The sequence below is a fragment of the Glossina fuscipes genome, unplaced genomic scaffold (genome assembly GCF_014805625.2).
Source record: "Glossina fuscipes isolate IAEA_lab_2018 unplaced genomic scaffold, Yale_Gfus_2 127, whole genome shotgun sequence".
Taxonomy (NCBI): domain Eukaryota; kingdom Metazoa; phylum Arthropoda; class Insecta; order Diptera; family Glossinidae; genus Glossina; species Glossina fuscipes.
This window is the reverse complement of record NW_023998470.1, coordinates 798623-823423: the sequence shown is the minus strand read 5'-3', so window position 1 is coordinate 823423 and position 24801 is coordinate 798623. Positions and strand designations below refer to the sequence as shown.

The 24801-nt window shown below is 33.3% G+C and overlaps 1 protein-coding gene across 2 annotated transcripts in view; it reads left to right on the top strand.

The window, feature by feature from the left end:
- The window catches only part of LOC119640717 (probable serine/threonine-protein kinase clkA), a 167254-nt gene that overhangs the window by 67610 nt on the left and 74843 nt on the right, over positions 1-24801 (top strand). Inside the window, exons 2-3 of one of the 2 annotated variants that reach the window (XM_038038917.1) lie at positions 301-450; positions 1517-2219. In XM_038038917.1, the coding sequence (XP_037894845.1) occupies positions 1820-2219 (400 nt within the window). In that variant the 5' untranslated portion in view covers positions 301-450; positions 1517-1819. Of the gene's footprint in view, positions 1-300; positions 451-1270; positions 2220-24801 lie in introns of those variants that run through there. The other variant, XM_038038916.1, reaches the window with a different exon arrangement.

Here is a 24801-nt window from a genome sequence, read left to right as displayed (position 1 = left end):
AAAAGGAATTTATAGGGGTTGTGTCGCAGCCATTCGAGTCAGAAGAAAAAATTTTTTTTTAATATTTTTTTTTTAATTGCTATCAAGTCAAATGAATTTATTTCTTAAATACAAATCAAATTGTACATGAGAAATAGTTTCGTGCAAGACATAAATTATTTATGATATTTTCGTAATGATTTACTACTAAAACATTTCTTATCTCTTTTTCTAAAGCTAAAAAAAAAAATAAAATAAAATAAGTGAAAAAGCGAAAAAAAAAATACTAATAATTTCTTCTTTTCTTATTCTCATTTACAGCATTTACTAAGCAAATAACAGCAATTGGAATGACCTACAAAACAACATGTGCTGCTGCAAGTTAAGACAAACTTTTGGGAAAAGCAAACTATATACGAAAGTAGAACAAACAGCCCATAGTAAGGAATATACATATATGCATTCATGTAGGTATGTGTGTATGCATATATGAAGTAATTAAGACATTTTTAAGGAAAGAAATAAAAAATAAAATAAACCCGAACAAGAGTAAACTAAGCAAATAAACGATTTCAGAGCAAGTAAAAAAATAAAAAAAATTTTAACTGAAAACATAACACAAATATATCAAAGGAAAAACGAAATAACTTCCTAAGAAAATCGCAATTATAATAACATTAATAGTAAAAAGGGGAAAAAGAAGAAAAAAGCTTTGAAATGCGAAAACAAGCCAAAGCCAAAATTAGTTTAAAGAGAAAGTAAAACTAATAATAAAATATAATAAAAAACTTTTTTGATTTGTTTTTCAAAAACTAGCAACATTTCCAATAATTCACATTAAAGCAACATGTTGCTTAGGCATATTTCCATCGAATATGAAATCTTAAAAAGACAACAGCAAGCGAGCAAAGTAAGCAAACGAGCGCCAACCGCAAGAAAACTCACCGGAAAAGTAAAAAGAAAGCGTGTGTGTGCGTGCATTAAACGAAGAGTTTTAAGGTCTAAGTGAAAGTCTATTGCGTTTAGTTATAAAATTCACGATTACGAGATGAGATCGGCGCAGTCAGACGTTCGGTAGTCGCAAGAAATATACGCGTACGAAAATAAACTAAAATACTTTAAATAAATCTAATAACAAAAAAAAATAAAGAAAAAAACGGAATCATTAACTAAAACTAAATCTTAAACTAAAATAAAAATATAAAAAAAAAACATTTTTTTTTCCTTTTTTTATTTATTTATTTGTGTTTTTTTTTGTTGTTGAAAAATCATAAAGTTCATACGTTCGTGTTTATGTCAAAAGCAGAATGTCTACAACATTTATCATATGCCGCTTTGCAGGCATATGTTCATTAATGCTCCTTAACTAGAGAGATATATGCGCTTACCGGCTTCTCGTCGACAAACAGTGTCATCATCATCATCTTTATCATCACCATCATCATGATCTCTATCATAATTGTCTTCAACGCCATGATAATGAATGGTTGCAAATAATCCATGTGTTTATATGATTTTTTGTTTTTCACTTAATTAGTGTCAAGCAGACATCACTCATTTAAATTATTATTATGCAACTTGAACTGAAAGCGGACATGCGTATGCATTTATATTTAAATACTTATAACAGCAGAAGAGTAACAATAATAACAACAACAACAACAACAACCGAATATGATAATACACCATTAGCAACCTCTACGCTTGGGTCTTAACATAAAAATTTGTCTACAAACTGAACAATAAAGCGTTGTGTGATGATAATGTTTAGATATAACAAAAATGAAAACAAAATTTCAAAATTTATACAGCAATAAAAAATAGGAGAAACAAAAGGTAAATGTCAGAAAAAAACAGCAACAACATGTTGTCGGGCGACAATAATAACAACAAGAAATGTGGGTGCTTATGCTCATCTTTAACATCGTGCACTGGGGCTTCTAAATATGTGCTTTGCGAAGACATACAAACACCCGGTCTGCGTCGTACAGACAGCAGTAGCAATGCAATAATAAATCGCGTTTACAACATATGCAGTAACAACAGCAACAATAATAATAATAATAATAATAATAATAATAATAATAATAATAGTAATAATGATAACAATAATACTAATACCGATAACCACGAATGCTATAATCAGCTAATTAGTAAGAGAAACCGTTTCATAAGTGTTAGTAACAACTTTAATCGTCTCATAAAATTTATTATTGTTTTGATGCTATGTTCATGCTGCGGTAAGTGAACAATTAAACTGCATAAAATATGCGAACAACAATGATTTACAAATATACGTAATAAACTTATGCTGTATAGCATGAACAAGTAAATGCTTTACTCGCTTTGGGGGAACACCTCGTACTACCATTGGGTTAGCAAATATGAAATGACATCAACTTTTTTATGCTATCGAATTTTGAATTGATTTAATTACAATCGCTGATCCTATTGTTGTTGTGCGTGTTAATTCGTTTACTGCGTGTTCATCCGTTAATTCCGTCGATGGGTCATCCGCTTGTTAGTATACACATGCACTTTTGCATTCGCTGTGTGTCTGCAGATTTGTTTGTTAACCAATGAATTTATCTGTCTGTCTGTCCATTCATGTGTCTGGATACCATATATTTTTCCTTCTCTTCTTTTCTTTTTTCATTGCACTAAATGATCAAATCTATTACATAACGTAAAAAGATATACTGCACGTATATCTGAAAGAAGTCGAGCCTTTCGAAATCGTTAGACTTGCAATGTCAGAATTTCTTCTTGGAACATTTCAAGGGCGGATGATAAGTTCCTAATCCTTGTTTAATGGCTTACAGTCTTTGGAAAATTTTTTAACGTTGACATGTCAGGAAGTAATCCCTCTTAGATTGAATAGCAATCGCCTGATAAGAAAAAATTTACACAGTAAATAGATGGAACAAATATTCACTTTCGAGGCGAATTGAAGAGAACCTGCGAAAAAATTATGGTCATCTTGGAGGGCCGCTAGGGATCACCGGTCCAAGAAATTCTTAAGTTACACAAGTATATCAAACTTGTAGATTTTACGATGATGGAGCCGGTCGGTTTCAGACTATTCTCGGAATAAGTTAAGAAACATGTATAAATATAAGTATATATAATTTCTTTTCCAAAATTTTTCCACTTTCAAGAGTGGAAAACTTGACCGATAAGCATATTTAGAAAGGGGAATTTTCATGAGCTTCCATGAAAAGCCAGATTGGCCGTCTGCCAGATAAGAAAGTCTGGATAAGAAGTAAGAGAGCACTAATGAGCCCAATGAACTCAAGTACCTAGCTCCCCTTAAAAGTTATATAAGCAGCTTATCCTGACTTCTGAATTAATTTAAGACGCAAAATTTTTATCGCTATTATAAGAAATTGTTATTCCGACACCATCACCTGCTTATATTTTACATATGCAAGGAAAACATTCCTATGTATGTGAGCTTTGCGGCTATTTCCTTTTTTTATTTTCAAAAGGGTAGAACTTAATCGCAAATCTGTCACAAGACACGTAAAAGCTGTAAGCGAAAGTGATATGAGAAAATTTATCCGCATTGATTTCGACCAACCACGTGCTAATCGCTTTTGTCTATTTGGCTTTGATGCCTTCGCTTTCAAATTCTCATTAAAGTATGCTTCGCTTTTTTAAAGGAAACCAAAAAATATCAAAGAAAAGTACATTTGGCTATCGTCGAATCTTGTTCGTTCCCCGCTTTATCTTAAAATGAAAGAAAAAAGAAAACAAAAAAAGGAAACAGAACAAAATGAAATTTTATTTATCCGTGATATTAAGTACATATGGCCGATCTCTCAGGTACTGTCAGATCATCCAAAGTCGGTAATTTTTATCGTTATATCTATTACAGTTTATAAGCAAAAATCCTATATTTTTTTACTTTTGAATGCAAAGGAATTGTCATTTTACGGTGTACTTTAGACGCGCTCTTTGACTAAATTAGTACGCTTTCAATGTCCAAGTGTCTGCAACTACTTGCAATATTTTCGCATAATTTTTGTAATCAACAGAATGCTTTTTACTGATCGACATATGGACAGACAAAGTTACGGACAAACATGCTCAATTAGGTTCACAAATTGATACCGATTAAGAAAGTATTCACTTCGTAGGGGAGTTTCTGAGAGTTTTACAACGTCTCAGTATTTCCCCAACCTTCAGGATAGTGAAAGTAAAAATTAAATATAAAAGTAAGAATCGAGTCATGCAAGCCTATGTGCGTGTATATGAATGCATTAGTAAGTACCGAAAATAAAAAACAATTTCTCAACAACAACAACACCATCTCTCAAATTCAGAAAAACCTCTGTACAAATTGTAAACTTTACTGCTGTATGAAAATTGTAGCATAGCTTTTGGCGTTACCTGTTAGAATAAATGTTTTGACGCATTTGTTTAATTTCCATTTTTCTTTGCTTTTTTGTGCTTGGAAGAAGGGTACGTGCATATTTTTGCGCGCCACTGTCTGAGCAAGTATTAAAGATCGCAGCTATACTGAAAGCAAACACTGAAAACAAACAACAAATTTTAGCTATAAAGCAAAATAAATTTAAAGAAATTTGACGTGTTTCTATACCATTTTAGTTTTTCTCTTTTCTCTTTTCTGTTTTCTTTTTGCTTTACTTTCATTTTATATTCGCATATCCGTTCACTGTCGATGGCACATATCAGAAGTGGAGGAGCACAACAAAACAAGGAACGTTTAAATTCAACACAAGTCAATTTTTAACGGAAGTTGGAGTTTTTGTACCTCATACACTTACTTTTTTCTCTCATTTTTTAATATTTTTTCTTCTTCTTTTTTTTGTTGTTGCTGCTTTGCTGGGTTTCTCTGGGCAGCTTTTTGTGCAGCATCAGCAGCAATTTATTGTTGCATTTGCTTTCTGCTTTTTTCACTTACTATTTGTATAGACGTGCGTATGTGTTTGCGTTTTTGTGTATGTGCATGTGTATGTGTATGTGTAAGTTTGTGAATGTGTCTAACAAACTACTAAAATCTTAGTCATGTATTCACTAACCCTGACTCATACACACGTGCATATTCTTTATAGAGATGAAAACGGAAAAAGACACGATAGAGAGAGAGAGCAGGAGGGACGCTTATGTGGTTATTCCTCAACTACTCAGCTTGTTTGGGTTTTTTGTTAAATATGCACTCGCTGCTATTCTCTTTACTATCACGGGTGGCTGTCATGGGTGTTTTTTTTCTTAGATATCTTTTAAAAGAAATTCATCTTTAATTGCGCTAAAGCTGCAGACGTTTTCATGTGCATATCTTGACAATGTTACGTTTTGTTTTGCGCGTTTTTTCTACATTGTTATTGCGCAACACAATTGTATTTGTTTTTGCATGTTTCGCTCTTAATATGCAGTTTGTTTATCAAGCAATTTTGTAAATGTCGAAAAGTGAATGGAGTGGAGGTGCATGTCCGTGTGTGTGTGTGTCTTTGTTCATGAACAACTCTTTTTTTTTTTTTTTTTTTTTTGTTTTGTTTTATTGTCTCTAAGCTTTGATTATTCATTAGTGTTGAAAGTGGGTGCGGTTGGAGTCGTTAGAAAAACATTAAAGTAAAGCGAGCATGGGTTGGCTTAGCATCAATTCTTGTATTGTACTCAGAATTTTACGGCTTCTGAATTGCTATAGAGATAAATTCGTAGTCGTGTACGTTCATTACTACGTTTTCGTACATTTTCTCTTTTTTGTATGCGTTTTAATGATTTAAACGTTTTTTTCTCCACTTTTTTCTTTTGCAGCAACATTTTTTGTGTATTTGTACAAACACCAGAATTTGTTGTTCTGTTGAGTGGGTGTTGTAGCTTTTCCTTGCCTTTCTATAGATCCGTGTTCTCGTTGATTCTTTAAAGCTTTAGTTTCAGTTGTTGTTTTTGTTCTTTTTTTTAACAACAGGATTTCATTGGCTATAAAGTGCAGTTCTTTTTTTCTAACTCTTTTTCGTCTTTTTTTTTTTTTTGGTTTTCGAACACTTTAGCTTTGATTGAAGTTGTTTTGATGTTTTAACATTTTTCACTGTCAATATTGGTAAAGGTCCATATATTGTTATTTTTTCTCTTCGTTTTTCCCTAGCGTGATCGCTCGTTAACGAACATCTTTTTTATAGAAGAAGGCTTGGAAATTCTTTCCAAATTATACTTCAGTGCGTATCAGCGCAATTGTGATGTTTATCAGTGGCACTTATGCGGAATGCGATACTTATATTTTAAGCCTTACAAATAATTTGGAGTATTTTCAGTTAGAGTAACATGTTAAAAAATTTATTCCTCCAGTCTGCTGTTGCGGGCAAAATTTTACTATTCAACATATGCTTTGTGAGTGCCAAATCCTTTCCAATATTTCAAGGCTCATTTTCGGAGCATTTAACCTGATAGCCATCTTAAAAGTGGGTAGAGAACGTACTATCTATATAATATTCAACTTTTTTAAGTGCCTAAACCACTTATCTATCATTTTTATACCGTTCGCCAAAGGCCAGAATACCTCGGTGTGCCAAGTTTCATTAGAACATACAACAATTATAAGACTGTAGAAGCAGGACGGACGGACAGACAAGCTTAAAACAATGCAGAAGGTAATTAGGTATCGATCGAGACAATAAAAGAGGAGTCTATACCATGTATTTGTGAGTCTACACACCGCTACAGCTTAACATACGCTTGTACAGCAAGTAGAACAGTGCATGAAAAAAGAAGCCCTAGCTTTGCTCGCTAATGGCGGTCTTACTTTTAGTCCTAGAATTCATTTCTTTGGTGTAAAATAAATATGTAAATAGGAATAACAATAAATTTGCATTCTCCTCGATCAGGTAACGGAGCTTTTGGAAACTTAGTGAGTAGCGGCAGCAATATGTGTTTCGCCAGATGTGGAAGAGTTTTTATTGTTAACAGCTTGTATTTCTTTTTTGTAACTCGAATTTTGTCAGTGAAATATTATTGTTCTAGCAAAAGAGGTTTCAAAATTATTTCGCTATATACTTAAAAGCCTAAGCGTAATGCACTTAAGCTTTTAAGGAAATCACATATGAAAAAACCTATAATTCTTAGAAAAGCTTTTAAACATTTGCAACTCGTTTTAGGTCTTCTAATAAATTCGTATTATTTTCGATCAAGTGGACGAATTTCGAAATTATATTGAAATTTGTAATAAAAAAAGAGATGATGATTTCTGTGGTACTGAGTACAGTACGGATGTTGTATATATGAATGATATGGTGTACCGCAGTATTAGCCCTACGCTGCTCGGCTTTTATGCGCCAAGTCTAGCCGTCTCATATAATGCCAATGTAGCTCGGCAAGAGACGTTCCCTAACTATAAGCTTTATGCTTCAGGCGGATTTAACGCCTTTAATAAAATAGCGAGTTGAACGCTAAGTTGAATTGATTGATAACAATTGACTTTATTCGATTCTTACCTGGCTATTTATACAGAAATTATTACACTAAATTATTCTAACGTAAACAGATAGTAATTGTTTGGATTAGGGCGCGTGGCATCGTATTGCATTACGAAATGCAATACCCAGCCAGTTGAAGTACGACAAAATTTTTGTTTTACTTTTTTTTTTTGTTTACAGAATTATGCAAACTTAGCATAATTCTGTCGCACTTCAAAGTGGATGCATACAACGGTATGCGATCACACTACAAATTAAACCATTTCGGTGAATCGGAAGAAGCTGGTATTTTTCAAGTTCTCTTCTTTCCTAGCTAGATAGCTTAAGAAGAAGTTAAACGAAACGACAAGCGAAAGCGAGGTTTGAAAGCGAATCCCAAAATCTATGTTACTTAATTGTTAAAACGCCATTCAAAAAGTTTTAATTCAACTAACTTTCTTTACTAAAAGTATATATAAGGGAATTATTGAAAGTCGATTAAAATGTTTGGCGTAAAACGCAGTCAGACAGAGAAACCTATTGACTCTATATTTCTTTCACAAAATTTAAAGAAATCCTTGACTTTTCCTACCTTTTTTGCCTGATCTTGTTTGGTAAAGCAGAGTTATTCGGAGGATAGAATTCATTTTGAATTACACTTAAGTGCATAACAACGCTACACTCATAAGTAGATAAAGCTTCGAGATGCAACAAGCATAAAAACTTCTTGAGCTTTCTAAAGATTTTCGAACATTTTCTGATTTATTAAGATTGGAAAGCAAAAAAAAAAAATTGCCTTTGCACCCTAGAAGAGAGTTCTTAAAGGGCCATTAAACTATATATTTGCTGTTCTGTCTAGTCACAATCATTCTTCAATGATCGTTATATAATATTATAAGCAAATAAATTTTAGAAAATGCACACATTGCGCAATTTTACTACCAATTTTTCCGCTGGTTTGAAAAATATTGAAAAATTAACGAAAGATGTTTGCAATTTATTAGGTTCACAAATTTTGTATATTCGATATTCTTTTACGTACGCCACAAGATTTGTGGATCCCCTGGGAAGTCGTTCACCACGGCTGCTCTTTTATATGACAGTATCACTAGGCAGATGCTTTTTAAAAATTTAGTGTGAGTAGTGTGGTGCTATACCTTAGACGGTGTGTTAAGTGCAGAGCAAGAAGTAGTTGAAATATGAAGGCTTTCTGATCTGAGAGAAGTTAAAAGGCTGCTTATATACATGTGATGGGCAGAAGTCATCGTGTAATATATAGTAACGAAACTCATACAGTACATGCTAGCAAAGCAGCTGAAGAATAAGTTGCTAAACAAAAAGGGAACTAAGATGAGTGGCATGAGTAGGCGGGTAAGTAAGAATCCCGACTACCTACCAAGGAAATATTCGCAGATTCAAATCTCCAGTGCGGTAGAGTTTACTTTGGCTGCACCTACAGTGAGTGCTCATTCGGTTATGGCATCATCTTCTGCCCGTCACCCTATTGCAAAAAATGTCATTCCGTAAGTAATCGATCATATGAAAAAAAAAAGTTTTTTCTCTATCTAGAAGAAATGCGCTCACAGATCGACTTACTTCTACTTATTCCCATGACTTCAGTTGCGGCTATATTTCGTTATCGTGTCAGTTAAGTGCTGCATTATGCCTTAAGAACCTATGATTCGAAGATTCCCGGCTTATTATAGGAAATGTACTCTGAAAGCCGGCTTCGTTTTAAACAACATTTTTATCATACATTGGAGAGTTTATTTCGCAAGCGATAACGAAAAGTTTGCTTTAGTTTCATATGGACTTGTAACTTGCGTTTAGTGGGGTAATCTATGTATTAACTTTAAATATTCCGAAAACTTTTTTAACAAAATTTAAAATAAATGTAGAAAGTTGAAGTTTTGTTCCATATTTTTGTTAGTTAGTAATGAATAGTTCGCACAATTCATATGCAAATTCTTACTCTGCTCTCTGTTTTCTGTCGCTGCATGTTTATGACATTTTAAGCATGTTTCAATTAAATAATATTTCAAATGCATACACATAGACCGTATAATTATGAAATTGTGTCAAAACTAAATTTTTAACTAATTTCATGTTGAATAACTCTCATTAAAATAACTCATTGTGTCAATGAATAACTATCTGTGAGCACTAGTGCATACGTGCATACACATAACAGCATAATTGTGGAGCTAGCCTTTTCGACTTTTTCATACATAGAGTATATGGTGTCTGCGGAGGGACCATTTTTGTTAGCCTCAAACAAACATGAAAATAATCAACTAACTATTTATTGCACGAAATCGAACAGGAATGAGAAGAGTAGAGACGTATTATACTTACAAAGAATTTTTTTTATTTTTTTTTTACCTCAACAATATTATATAGAAATGAAGTTGAAAAGTAGTTGAAGAAAAATTAACAATGTGACAGGAGAACCCTATAAGAAAACTTTTTGCGATGGATTAGCTGATGCAGCATGATACGCAAATGGATCGAGCGACCAATAAAGTGAAATGCCAAAAATGAATTACGCTATGCTCTGCTCTGTGCGAGGCGAGGAAATGACTGAATAAATCACTAAACACGAAGGAAGTCGTTTTGGTTCGATTCTTAAATCCGTCCCATTGTTGGATAAGCAATCCATTGTTTTGAATATCCTACGTCCAGGTGGACTTGAAAATCTTCTGATACGATGGTGGTGGAACCAACGCATTAACAGATTGATTTAGGAGACATGCAACTATTAATTAATATTATTATTGATCAAGTGTAGATATGTAGTGTGTATAAAGGATCTTAGAGATTACAATATTTTCGCAAATATAACATATTTTCTGGATGCGGTATAAAATCTCAATGTCCGCAACTTTGGTATTATTTTAGCAGAAATCAATTATTATGCCATAAAGTATGCAATTATTTAACTGTAACAAGTATAGGTAGCAGCAGCTAAAGCGGTACTAAGCTCCTTTCACAAACACCTACATCCGTATTGACAAAAATTTATAGATAGACTTAATCACGCATACAAATATTATGCATGCGGTGCCACAACGTGATGTTGTGTATATACATCTACATATATACAGGCATGCTGGAATCTGCACGCGAAATTCAATGAAATAAATAAAACACTTATTTTATATAACAATATTAAATAATTAAGTATTGTTTCTGCGTATAATTTTTTCGCAAAAACGTTATTCGGTTTGTTGTTCACAATACAATACATGTCACAGAAAATTTAATTTATTTGTTAAAAAAAAAAATAAACAAATTTGTTTATAATTTATTTATACAAATAATACGAACCAACACGTGTTTAAAAACGACGGGCACAAAAATCATAAACAATAAATATTCGAGAAGCCAATATTTGAAAATTAAAATCTAATTAATTATTAAATTTATGATTTAACGTATTGTTTGTGGGACCTAAAAAAAAAAAACTCGCTACACATTTTCATGTTTACTTAATAAAGTCACCCATCAAGGGAAAATAAATAGATAATATTTAAGGACTCACTTTAGCTTAATTGCACATATTAGGTTTCGCTAAGAATGTTCCGGTGCAAAGATATATTTCGTTTGGACGGATGTATGTAAACATCCAGAAAGACTTTAGACAGGCCAAGCAATTCCTTTCTGCATCAATCTAAATTTATCCGTGTGTGTAGCCTGTGTAGGTAAGAATCGCAGGGTCCGCAGATTCATATCTCACGTTGGTAGTGAGTGCTCAGTCTGTAAAGGCATAACGCTTACAGTTTGGGTGACTTATTACATGAGTAGGGGGCAAAACAAATTGGTTCATCTGTCCGTCATGTTTTTGCATTCAACTCGCAGATTTTGAGATGTTTTAATGAAATTTGGCAAGTCAAGGGGTTTTCGCCCAAAAGCGAACGCTATAATCTTCACTAACAATAATCAACTTTAATATTAACAGGCGTAGGAATGCAACAACAAATATGTCTGGTTTTCTGCCAAATAAACAGAATTTGGGTGAAACGGACGTTTAATTCGAACGATTATTAAATTCACACCTTAACCCTATTTCATTGGGATCAGCTAACTGCGATATATTAAGGACTGCACTATTACAGGCCTCTATCAAAAACAACTTATGGCATTGAGCCGAAAGGCGGAGGCAATAAGCAAATTTCGTTATATAGTATTTTTCAAACATAATGAAGCTCTTCTGCATATGGCAGAACCTGCCACACATTTCCTCCTGCTTAACACTCGTTGCAAACGATAACTTATTGCATATTCGAGCAGATCCGTCATTCTTATGGCGGTACTCGAAAAATAGGTCCCCTTCCGCACTACTTTTTTTCCTTCCCTGCTTCATATTAAAAGCTTAAGAGCCCTTTCTTAGGAACTTTCAGGCTGACATTGTCCAAAACAAAATATCTTGATTTTTAATAAAACGGCGTCAACAAATTAAGAAATTTATATTATAATGGAAGGCACGGAAGAAGAACTTTAGTTTCTCGCGATGTATTGTCCGTTGGCGCACATTTTATTGACTGGATAAGGAGTGATATTAATGCTCGAAATTAATCAATTCAATATTTGAAAGCAATGTACGCTGTGGCAACAGTGTTACTAAAGGGAGAAACAAACGCAAATACGTTTGCTTTCTATAAAACTTATTAGTCATTAGTAAGTAAATCTTCTGATAAATAAATCACAATAGCAACGTTTAAGTTGAAAGTAGCCCACAGGGCATTCTTTAATTGTATTTCGAAAATTTCATGATTATCTGCTAAAAGCCAACGTATCCGTATTGTAATGCTCTGACCTCTAAAAGGATTAAAAGCTTTTGCTATACAATGGCCATTCATTTATCGATACCGTCTCTTAACCATTAAAACGCAATTACATTCTATTAAACCTTTTACGGAGAGCACAGGAAGATAAAATGTTTTTTATAAAATTTGAAAATAAAAGAAATTCTTTGCTGGATAATCGGAGAAAAAGTTTAGCATAAACTAAATATTTCCAATATGTGGCAAAGATTTTTCATTTAATTTAAATAAATTTGACTCTGTTTGCTGAAATTATTTGATATTTAAAACTTTTAAAAAAGTAAATAAGATTATGTTAGACTTTATTGGAAAACCCTTAACATATGCTATAATTGTTTCAATTTCCGTTCTTACGATATTCATTTACGCATGTGTGCAAAGATATTAGAATTAGGATTTTTGAAAATTTTAAATTATTAATAATAATTTAAAATTTTAATCTGATCACAAAGAGAAAAGAGAGAAAAAAGAAGAAAAAAAACATATTTGCATTCAACCGAAAGAACTTTACAGTAATTCTTTAATCCTTTTTATGCACTCTTTAAATTATTAAAATTCATTCAAATTAAATGAAAAAACGAATAAGCAAAAGATGAGAGGAAGAGTATCTTACGGTGTAAGCAAACAATAGCACAGCAAGCTGCACGTATTCATGCTGAATATAAATAAAGTAAATTATCATTTTTTAATGGTTGGTGTCTTCTTCTTCTCGACTACGTTCGCTTGAGTGGATTGTCGGAATTTCCTTTTCATATATATAAGAAACAATGGCTAAACGAAGAAGAAGAAGAAATTACGTTCCCTTGTGCCCATAACGAGTAAAGAAAATCTTTGAGATTCGCCGCCCCAAATTTATATATACAAAAAAAAAAAAAAAAATGCACACAATCTTTTATTAATTGCGAGGATGTTAATGGACCGACTTTTCACTATCGACCAAAGCATTATTATTTGGTTAAAGCAATAAGGGACTGGCAAGGACAAACACGTAAGTGGATGAATGAACCGGCAGAAAAGAATAAGAGCACGAACGTTTTTGGCGATGTAAAAGGATAATAAATGTTTAGGCAGACATGGACATTAATATACATATAGCCGCACGAAGGAAAAGGTGAACAGAGCTCGTCAGGAACCGACCAGTTAGACGAGTTGAAAACACTACGAATCGATTGGCGTGCTTATAGCTCAACAACACGTTGACAAGCGAGCAAATTTACGGAAGAGGTAGAGAGGAAAATGGAAAAGCAACTAGAGGAATAAGTCAATGAAGGGATTAATGTGGAAAATAAATGGACGAACGGCGGATTAAATAACAAGCCAACCCTCGGTTAGAGATGCGTCAATAGTGAATAGGACGAATGAGACGAACGCTAAAACATGTTATGGTACAGCCCGACTAAGCGATAACAAAAAAAAAGGAAAGAAACGAACGTTACGTTATACGCCAAAAATATCTAGGTGTTAAAAGATTTTGGAGGAATTTTGCAAACATATTGGTAAAGTGAGTGCAGTGCGGTTTTTAATTTCGCATTTAAAAAGTATTTTGCATTTTATTCTTTTAAAGTGGCCGACTAATAATCTTCCACGTATTCCATACGTCACGCTATTCGAAAACGTTTTTTCTACGAGGCTTCTAAAGTATATTTGAAGATGTGACAGAGCCAATATAACAGAGTAAAGAAAACCAAGAGAATAAAAAATTAAAAGAAAAAATACTTTAAGAGCTCAATTCAACGGCATCTAGATAAGACGCATTAAAATAGTCCACAATATCGAGAAAAAATACGGCAAAAAAGACAAAAAAAAAAGGAAAGAAACCAAAGTGTAAAGCAAGTTTTTCCCATTTGCATAATTAGATGCATTTACATAGAAACAACCATTCAAACATGCAGCCAGCCAGCCAGCGAACCAACCAACCAACCAACCAACCAACTAACTAGCGACACAAGTAACACTATCTGTATCTGCATATATATATTGGAGAGTGTGCGTATTTGTGAAGCACGACACACACTGGTTGTCACTTTACCGCTGTTATTGTTGGTTGTATTATTGTATCACTTACCAAAAGTATATTTAAGAGAATTGTATGCTTCCTCTCTATCTCTAACTTTACGCCGCTTATGGAAGTGTTTTTTTTTTTTTTAACACAGCAGATACCCCAAGAAATATATGAAAATTATGAATATTAGACGAGATACTTTCTCTCTTCCTATCTGTCTCGCTTTACTCCCCTCTCGCCCACACACTTATGCAATTGAGTAATAAATAATAAGAAAGGAAAAAAGAGTGCGAAAAACATGTAAACAAGCAAAAGAATAAAGAATTTTAAATTAAATTTATTTTAAAGCAAATTTTCAAAATATAATATTTTTAAGGGATAACAGCCTTTTCACTCCTTTACATGTTGCGCACATAAAATTTGCGCATTTATATGTAAATTTTTGTTTTTTTTTTTTTTTTTTTCTTTTATTCTATTTACGTAAACAATATTTACATATTTTAAATATATAAAAACAACATTCTAAGCTTAACTTATTACGTTCACACATATATGCGGACCTATTATAATTTCATTATAATGCGTATGTTGTCAGTTGGCTGTGGCTAGATTTTGTTTATTGTTACAGTATCTGTGTAGGATATGATATTAGTTCAAGGACAATAAGCACATACGAGAGTTTCGGGGTAAGTAAAAATAACAGCAAAATAAATTTTATAAATTTGAAAATATGAGTTTATTAAAGACAGTTTGTTTACGTGTGTGTGAGCGAGAGCGAGAGAAACAGGTTATGACAGAGCTATACGCTATTAATATTTATTGCGTAGAGACTGCGAACGAATATTCAATTCTTACTTATGATGGAAAACCGTTATCCAAACCGAAACCAAAGCGGCTCCAAGCTCCGCTTGGGGCAAGCGTTTTAAGAAATTTTAATTTGTAATTACATACTTTTTCTGTCGTTAAGTCACAACTGAATGCTCCCCAAGTACATGCTTATCTTGCAATAGCTTTTCCGCCCAAATTTTTGCGACGTACATCATTTGCGCATACTACTATGCTACATATGAGTTTTCTCCATACTTTGCCACATCCATCCGACCTCTCTAAATGGAGACGCAAATGTTGTATGTCTTCACAGTTGAAGTGGTACCTCTGATTTACAGTTTTGCTCTTCCAATATTGTATCGCGTCCACCTGTCTACTATCCATCACGATTCATCTGTACAATCTTCCGCTATAAACGAACGAGGGAACGGCTAGCGGACTTTACGGTTTTTTCGATCTCTTCAAAATTCGCAAATGATGCTTTAAGCGACCTTTAAGGGGATAACTTGCACTGTCTCATAAACACATGTTCGGTAAATGCACGCGTGTGCAGCCGCAGTAACGCTACCCATTAATAACGAACTTTTCCAAATTTAACACTAAGTGATACTTTTTGCACTTTACTGTAAGCAAGTTACTTCTTGGGCACGTTGCGCTAATAATGCGTTTAAGGTGTACATGCATAACTAATTAACTTGAATCGCATAACTAATTATCTACGCTTCGCTTAACTTACAGCAGTAGTGTTCATTGATCGAATTTGATTTTAACCGCGTAGGCGAATTACATGAGAAACTATGTCGATCATTGCAAAGAGGAATGAAAGATTTCCATAGGACTCCATATTCTTTGCTCAATTCTTACTTTTGAGCAAAAGTTTGGGTTAAAGTTACCGGAGAAAAAATCTGGGAATTCTTATGTAATAACTTCTTACGTGAGGATTCAATTTAATATTTCGTTTAAGAAAATTTCCCAATATTGAACATGTAAGCAAATCATAATCGATCGTCACCGACTACGAACTAAATTTTCATATTCTATAATATTGGTATTGGGTCGGCTGATTTTTTATATTTTCAAAATAAACGTCGAAATTTATATGTTTTATGTGTTATACTTTATGACTGACAAGCACAAAATACGGAAAGGAAAGATGTTCACAGTTTTTTGTTGCATATGCGTGTGGGCGTTTTAGGTAGGTCCTTTGACCGGTTTCAGTCAATTTGCAAATCTGTAGGCTAGATTTTCATTTTTTCGAATGTGTAGCACAATTACTATTCAACTGGGCCGAGGGAGAGATGGACAGACCTAACAGACCAACAAGCTTAGGTGAAGAATTTATATACTTTATTGAGCTTTCGAAGCTTGTTTCAGCGCGTTGTAAAGGTACTAAAAATAAAAATTAAATTTTGATACCCTATAATATTGAGTAGGCGTGATCAATTTCTTCCGTTTTCATATACTTGCCGTAGAATGACACATAGAATATACGTTCAAATTTTATGCGCAACGAGTAAAAAACAAACTTTTGATAAACAGAGGTGTTCTGAGTTCACACGGTTGTAGGCCTGTCCCTCGACCGATTTGTATATTTTGAACATGCGTGCGTTCGTATGCTTCTGTCAATTTGAAGTCGAGAGCTCCATTTCTGCGGCCAGAAGAATGCTTACAACAAGCATTACCCAGATGCACATGCTTACCACCATTGAGAATTTGCATCTGATGAAGAATGTATGTACTTGCGGAGTCTCCGAACCATCTTTCTGCCCGTTGCAAACGTTTTGAGAAAACGAATATCCCTATCCTTCGGTGATAGGTATAAAAACATAGAAGAAGAACTCAGATCCCCACGAATGGCAGTCTAGAGGCACTTTAATATTGTCAATTAGTTAATAATAAGAGAAAACCTTTACCGCTTGCTCACATCACAAGAACAAAAGTGTACGTTTTTCTCAGCAACTTCTATAAATTAAAAACGTTACGTTAAACTAGTTAACAAATGTTTTTCTTTTTTTTTTTTGTTGTTTCATTTTGCCTTGTCGGTCCTCCGTAATCTTTCTCTTTTTAGCTTTGTGTTCCGATTTTTTTTTTTTTTTTTTTTGTGTTTCTCTAGAGTCCAGAGAAACTACTTCAACTTTATGTAAAACATATACAACATAAATATTTACTTTGAAAACTTCTGACAAATTTCTATTAAAAAAATACAACAACAGCAACCAAAAAACTAACTGGCAGAGATGATATGTTTGGAGAAAATTTATGCTAAAAAAAAAGGAAAAAAAAACAGGAACAACTTTAATTTACCCACCCACTCACTGTGTTGGCAGTGAAGTGTTGCTGGTAAACGTTTTTTGCACTTTCTCTCTTTTTTTGATAGCTTTTGCAACTCTTAGCAACAACAAGAAAATTTTTATTTACAAAAAATAGGAAATTGACCAGAAAAATACAAGTGAGTAAATAAAAGTGTAATAAATTTAATTTTTTTTTTTAAACAAAAGTAAAAAGAAAAACTCAAAAAACAAAAGTTTCGAAGTCTTTGTTAAGGGCCTGTACTTTAAAGGGTTAGTAAGCGTTGAACTCATTTGGAAATGAGAAGTTAAAGAGAGGTTATGTCATATTAAAAGTCATTCCTTAGGAGTGTTAATGTCACCATAATACCCGAGAAGGATCGATTATTCTTTTGAAAAGATCTTGAAGATCAAGTAAACTTCTTTTTAGTTTCAATGTCCATTCGTTGGAATAGCTTTCCATATTATTCTTCTACTCGATACATTAACGGCATTATCGTAACTCACGACAGAGACAAATGAGCACAAATAACGTATATGTGGCCTTAATCATCGGCAAATGATTATTGACTGCCTCGAATGAGTTCATACAGCCAAACAAGAATTAATTGTTTTTGGCTTTACATTATCTACTCATTACTAAATTACTTACACGCTTGCATAGTTTTTCTTTATAAATAATTAACTAATCATTTGCCTGGTAATTAACCACTACACATAATTATGAATAAGATGAAATTCATATATGCTTTACTTGTATGCACACATGTTAATTATGTATTTAATTAATTATTAAAATAAAGATTTGGATTTGGATGGAACAGATTTATACACTCATCAATTTTTGCCTTTAAAATAAAACACAAAACTTTTAATAAGAAAATGCGCAAAACCTTCCTGATACTCAACAATTAAACAACGTAGATATAAGGAAACCGAATTCACAAATGAGAGAAATAATAACCAAAAGCTTACAGGAGAGGGATCGAAGCGAGGGAACGAACTGTACCCTTACGGTTAACTTCACTTTATACTGATTTTTTATCATCGTTGAAAGCTGTAATAGTTGCCTTGAAATTTATCAACTGTTTATTAAATGTGGGTGTGTCAAGAAGTTGAATTTTGAAAGGCAAATTCCATTCTAGGCAACGAGTAGTTCCAAAATTCACCATACACATCCTACATATTTTTACGCTGCTCTTTTAATTGATCTTAAAAAATGGGTATTTATTAAAGAACTTGATGACTTTTTTTTATCTTTCTGGCAAAATATTGATTTACTCAGCAATGCCTACTCTGTCCTCTGGCTCGTCTATGGCGGCCATCGTCACGAGCATATTCTCGTCCTTTTAAGAAGGGTTTGTACCGCTTAAGAACATTTTCTCTCCTCAAAGTACACTCGCCAAATGCTGCAGTGAAATATTTTAGATGAGTTGGAGAACTTTTATTTTTATTTATTTTTCATGCAAAATGTCATACATATCCTTCAATTCGATTTCTTCGCTAGCCAAAAATCGCCAAGCGTACCAAAACACGTTTAACCTTTGTATCTGTCAAAAACAAGCTAAGAATGCAAAATGGCTGACAATGTCAATATGACAGAGAAAAAGAAATCGAAAATTAAAAGTACGTCACCTTTTTTTGAACAAACCTCGTATTTATATTGGCATTAAGTTGCACATCTCTCTTGTAATGGAATCGACACTTTTTCTATTAAATTCAAGGGCAAGACACTCCCACTCTCTGTAAAGGTTGCTCTACAAATACGTATTGAATTGTAAAGTAGGTTTTTCTCTAATGTCTCTCTAAGGGCAACTACATGAAACCTCGGCTTGGGATCTTCAACTAAAAGTATGTACATAAACTATGTTGAAAAAGTTTACAAGGGTGTGTAAAGCCCTAGAATATTCGACAGACAACTTTCCGACAAGAAATGGACAGATGGACAACTCGACGGATATGAGTTAACCAACTTGGAATCGTTTACTTATATACCTCTACTCGGTTCGTAAGTGGGCTTTCAACGAAAAACTATCGGTTTTTCCAAACGGAAACAGACCTACTATTGTCTTTTAGTGTTAGGAATGAAAAATATCTCGATTTTAGAAACTAATAGTAAGCTACGTAGTACTTATATATTAGTTTGGGGAAAAAGAAATCCACGATTTGTTGCCATTTTAAAGGTATCTTCAAAATGCCTCTCTCATAGAAGTCCTGGTCTCTATTTGCAAAAAACTCTAGTAGTCGATTTTCACAATCCTCCCTAGATTCCAATTTTTTATCATTAAAGAAATTTTGCAATGCAAGAAAAAGATGATAATCGCTTGGTGCCAAGTCCGGACTGTATGGCGGATGCATTAAAACTTCCCAACCAAGCTCCCGAAGTTTCTGGCGAGTCACTGTAGGTGTGTGTGGCTTAGCGTTGTCCTGGTGGAACACGACACCTCTCCTTTTGGCCAATTCTGGCCGTTTCTGGTCAATCGCTATCTTCAAACGGTCCAGTTGTTGACAGTAGAGATCAGAATTTAGCGTTTGGCCATATGGAAGCAACTCATAGTAAATAATTCCCTTCCAGTCCCACCAAATGCATAGCAAAACCTTCCTGTCAGTTTGAGGTGCTTCACCGCTCTTTGACCACGATCGTTTTCGCACAGGGTTATCGTATGTGATCCATTTCTCATCTCCAGTCACCATCCGTTTAAGAAATGGGTCTATCTCATTCCGTTTGGCCAAGGCTTCGCAGATGGAAATTCGATCCATCATTTTTTTTCTGTTAATTGGTGTGGCACCTAAACATCGAGCTTCTTTTTGAATCCAGCTTTGTGTAAATGGTTTAAAACTGCGCATTTTCCAAAACAAATGATAACTGGATACTGCAAATGCTTGCAACTATTGATGTGCTTGTAGATAGGATACAAGGCCGCTGAGACAAGACATGAGAAGACATGAAGAGCAGACGCGATGAGATGTTGCACATTCCAACTTGTTTTTCGAAAGCACTGATATTTACAAATATTAGATCACAGCCTAAGTAAAATCATCAAAGAAGTCAAAACGAGTACAGAGAGAGTGGACAGTGAAGGTTGAAAGTCTAACATAACTAAGACATTCGGTCTTACACCAACATATCTAGGTGGGATTTCTGATCCGATAACTTCAGTCTGTTTAAGTTCGCATTTATTAATAGGGCTCATTGCTCCTGGCGGCTGCCTAAGCAATGCGAATTGAATAATTAAGAAGAAATGTGGCAATAATAACAATAAACAAGAAAGTATGTGTATGTTAACAATAGCTCAAGAAATTCCGATTTGAAAATAAGGTGCGGAGTAAACGTAAAGTTTCATTATGGAAAAAGAACACCTGCAAGCTTCGACGGTTGTATTCTACAAGCTTTCGTGACACTTCGAAACATTTGGTAACTTTGAAACAATCGCTAGAGAAAGTTTGGATTTGATCAATGAAAGGAGCAAATCGAACCAACGGATAGAATCGATAAGGTAGATTCTTCAATTTCCTTTGCTATCTTATCTCAAATCTTACTTAAAAAAGATAGTGACTGTTGGCAGTCACGAAAGATAATGGATGACAAAAAAAAAGGAACAGTTGTCTCTTAGCATCAGTTTAAGGCACTAGAGCATTAGAAAAGCTAAAGAAGATTGTTAAGATGCCCCGTCTATCACCAATAAGACAATGCCCTCTTCTAAAACACAGTTTGCGCGGCGTAACCAAACTAATAAAAACAAACTGCTTCTCAAATTCAAACAGTGTAGGTCTTTAATCTATTTTATACTGTTTGAGGCAACTCCACGCATATCATAGGCGCTGATTTTATTTTAAGCCAAAAGCTTCAAGCCCTTTCAATCAAAAGGATGTTAATTAATAGAAAGAAATGACAAACCCAATAACAAAAAAAGTCTTAATTACACCTAAATGTCAGCGTGTTTGACAAAGATTTAAAAAAAAAAGTGGCCGAATCAGTGAATATCGAAATACCCAGTTTTTTAATGATTTAACATTTTTGCAGACTTTGACACGAGCTTTAAAAGTTTTTATAAAAAGAAACAAAAGTATTGATTTTTTCGGTGGAGGTTGCACTGCGATATGCAATTTTTCATTTTTCCACCATCAAAGTTTACCATTGGGGTTTACAAAAATATATGTCCGAACAATGCTATCAATAAATTCCATTATAAAAGCAAATGAAAGTAGCAAAAGAGGTTGCGGCCCACCATTCAATACCCTACACTGCCATACAGTTATTCGTATGACGGTCTTTTCAAAGTAGAAGGTTTTGTGATAAGTGATCGGAAAAGCATTCTGATCCGAATCATTTTTAATACCAGTCGTCTTTGGGCCAAAAGACGTCAGTGTACCTAATTTCTTCAAAATATCTAAAAAATTGTGACCTATACACGTTGTGTACAAGAAAACAAGACGTACAGCCGGGCGAACAACTTTTAGACCAATTCAGAAAGTGATTTTGAAGCGATCAATAAAAGGTGCGTCTATCTCGAATCCCTCTCCATATACCCGCACAAACTTCATATACATACAGTTGTGCCGCAAGTGATGTAGCCTAGTGAGGTATAAAGACCAGTTCACAACTATTATAATTAAGAAAACCTTGTTATTTCACTACAGTAACTAGTGAGCTAAATTTTTCTCGTCATCGCGAGAACAATATTTTGTTAAGGATACGTAAATTAATCGTAACCATTGGTTATGGAATATGTAAAGCATATTTCTTTGTGTTACATATGTAAGTGTCTATAAGTATAAAAATTAGTATAGTATATTGTAAAAGTATATCATCTTGGATTTATGTGATATGTTCAAGTGTATTATGTAAAGCCACGATTAACAGCATTTGTTATGCTTTGCGGATTTTCTATTGCACTCATTACACAATATATACACATATGTATATATATATACATATATATATATATATTTGCAAATGGTGCACTATATATATATGAATGTATTTATTCGAGGAGTGAATATAAATGCCAATGGGAATTTAAAAGTTATCAACAGCAGCTGCAGCTACAGCAGTAGTACATGAACAATAGTTTATAGTTTCATTTTACTTACATGAATGAATTCATTCTATAATAATAAACGTATGATAATAAATACATTAAGATGGCATAATTGAGTGCTAAACCAAACATGAATATATGTGTATAGTATACACACATATAAAGCATTTAAACACTTCCTCTTTAGTCTCTACACGATGATAAGGCAATAATCTTGTTTATCTCTTAAGCAGCACTAACCATAAAACCGCATATAGAATTTATTACTTTAACCAGGCAGTTACCATACATACGCATACATTGTGCGAATAAAGCAAGCAAAGAAAAAGAAAACATTTAGATATGTACGTCTGCAAATGTGCATATGTAAACAGTAAATATATAATGTATACCAGTGCGCATTAAAAAATGAAAATACAAATCAAAAAAAAAGGAAAAAAAAAATAAGGAGAGAAATTAATTCAATAGCAATCATGCAAAACAAGTATTACAAACACATTTTGGTTAGTTGCTCTCCTTTCTTTAAGCAAAGCATAAAATTTCAAGAAATCTCCTACACGATATAACTCGTTTGCGAAAAAGTAAAAGAGGGATTCTTCATGTAACAAAAAAAATTTTAATATCTAACAGTAACCCGACAGATATGCAAATATAAACAGTCCTTAAAAAAAGCACTAATTTTCCCTCTAATACTGCCGCATCTATGTCCGAAAGGTATGTTAATTCCATCAACGCACTAAAAACAAGTATATGAGTATGTATATCCACGCATACACAAATACACACAAATATAACATTAGCATGTGTGAGCAAAAGTACATATCGAATAAATTTAGTTATTTGTGTCCGTCCATCTTTCTGTTACTGCGTATTAGGCGATTGCAAAAATTTAGTTTGAGAAGTGAAGCCTGCTAAATACACGTACGTTTTTGAAATCCGTCGCGGCAAACTAAAATGCCCGCAATAGCACAACAAAATCTTAAGGAAACCACGTTTCACAGCATTATTATCAACGACATCATATTTATTGCACACATTCTTTTTAAAACTTCATTTAAGTTGTTGACAGGATCCAACTTATTAGAATGAAATAAGAATGTACCATGAATGTGTTTCTTTTCCTGCTACACAGAAATATTCAGAAGACAACTGATATAGCATTTAAAGAACATGACTAACAACTATATATCTATAAGACGAACCTGAATCAATTTAAACATTTTCCGCATGATAACGTTTCACTTACTCAATAAAATCTGAGTCCATGATCAGCATAAGGAATTCTAAATACTTTTGCGTCTCCCCTTGCAACGAAATACTTTACAATTTTTAAGATTTATCTTTAGGTGGCAAGCATCCAAAGTTCTCCTCAAGGCGAGTGTAACTTTTCTTATTTGTTTTCTACTAAAATCCAAAACAGAGCAGCAAAATTTTATTTGATTTTTATTTTCGTCTTCCTTTCTATTACATTTCAGTAAGAGTGTGGCATTTATGTTGCATTATTTGCATAAAATTGTTATTCAACACAGAGTAAATAAAATTTTACTTGTAACCACGTTACAAGCACAGCAGTAACCATCTACAAAAGAGATAACTTGGAAAAAAATTGCACACAAACACTGTAGAATCTCTAACCAAATGAAAATCTTGCAAAAATAATTTAGACCAGATTGAGTATATTTGCCCTGCGGTAAATTTTTGTTTAATTTTACTCTTTGTACTCTAATTTTCCTTTTTTTATTTATTTATTTTTTTTTTAAAGGCCAAGTGTCTGAAATGCAACGTTTTTCCATGATGTACAGTGGTAGTAGTTATTTACTAATTTGAAAGTTTTTACAAAAAAAAATTTTACTACACATTTGGAAAGCTCAAGTGATAAAAACGTTAACGTAAAACTTGTTAAACAAAAAACTAAAATGTAAACCAGAGTAAATTTTCAGCTGTGACAAGGGTAAAGGAATTATTTGCAGGAAAATTTTGTAAAATTATAAAAACTACGTACCACGAATAACTTCAAATTTCATTGAAGACGCCCTTGCCTTGCTATTGAAAAGATATCTTTACGCTATAATTACGTTTAGCCACGACTCTTCGGTATAAAATGTAATTTTAATCCACTTATTTTCCTATAAAATGTTTGTTTCTCAAAACATTTTTATACTTTTAATATTATTTCCACATTTACTTTATTGGCCAATTTCCTTATAGTTCATTACCAACATATGTGTTTATAAACGCTTTTATTATTACACCAAGAAAATCTATTCACCAATGGTTACCCCGTTCCGCATACATTTTTCTATTTAATCTTCTCTCTAATCATAAATATTCACTACCGTAATGAATCAACCATTTATACGCTCAAAATAACTACGTTTTAATGCACTTGTTACTCTTTTTTCTTTCAATGCATTTACAAGAAAA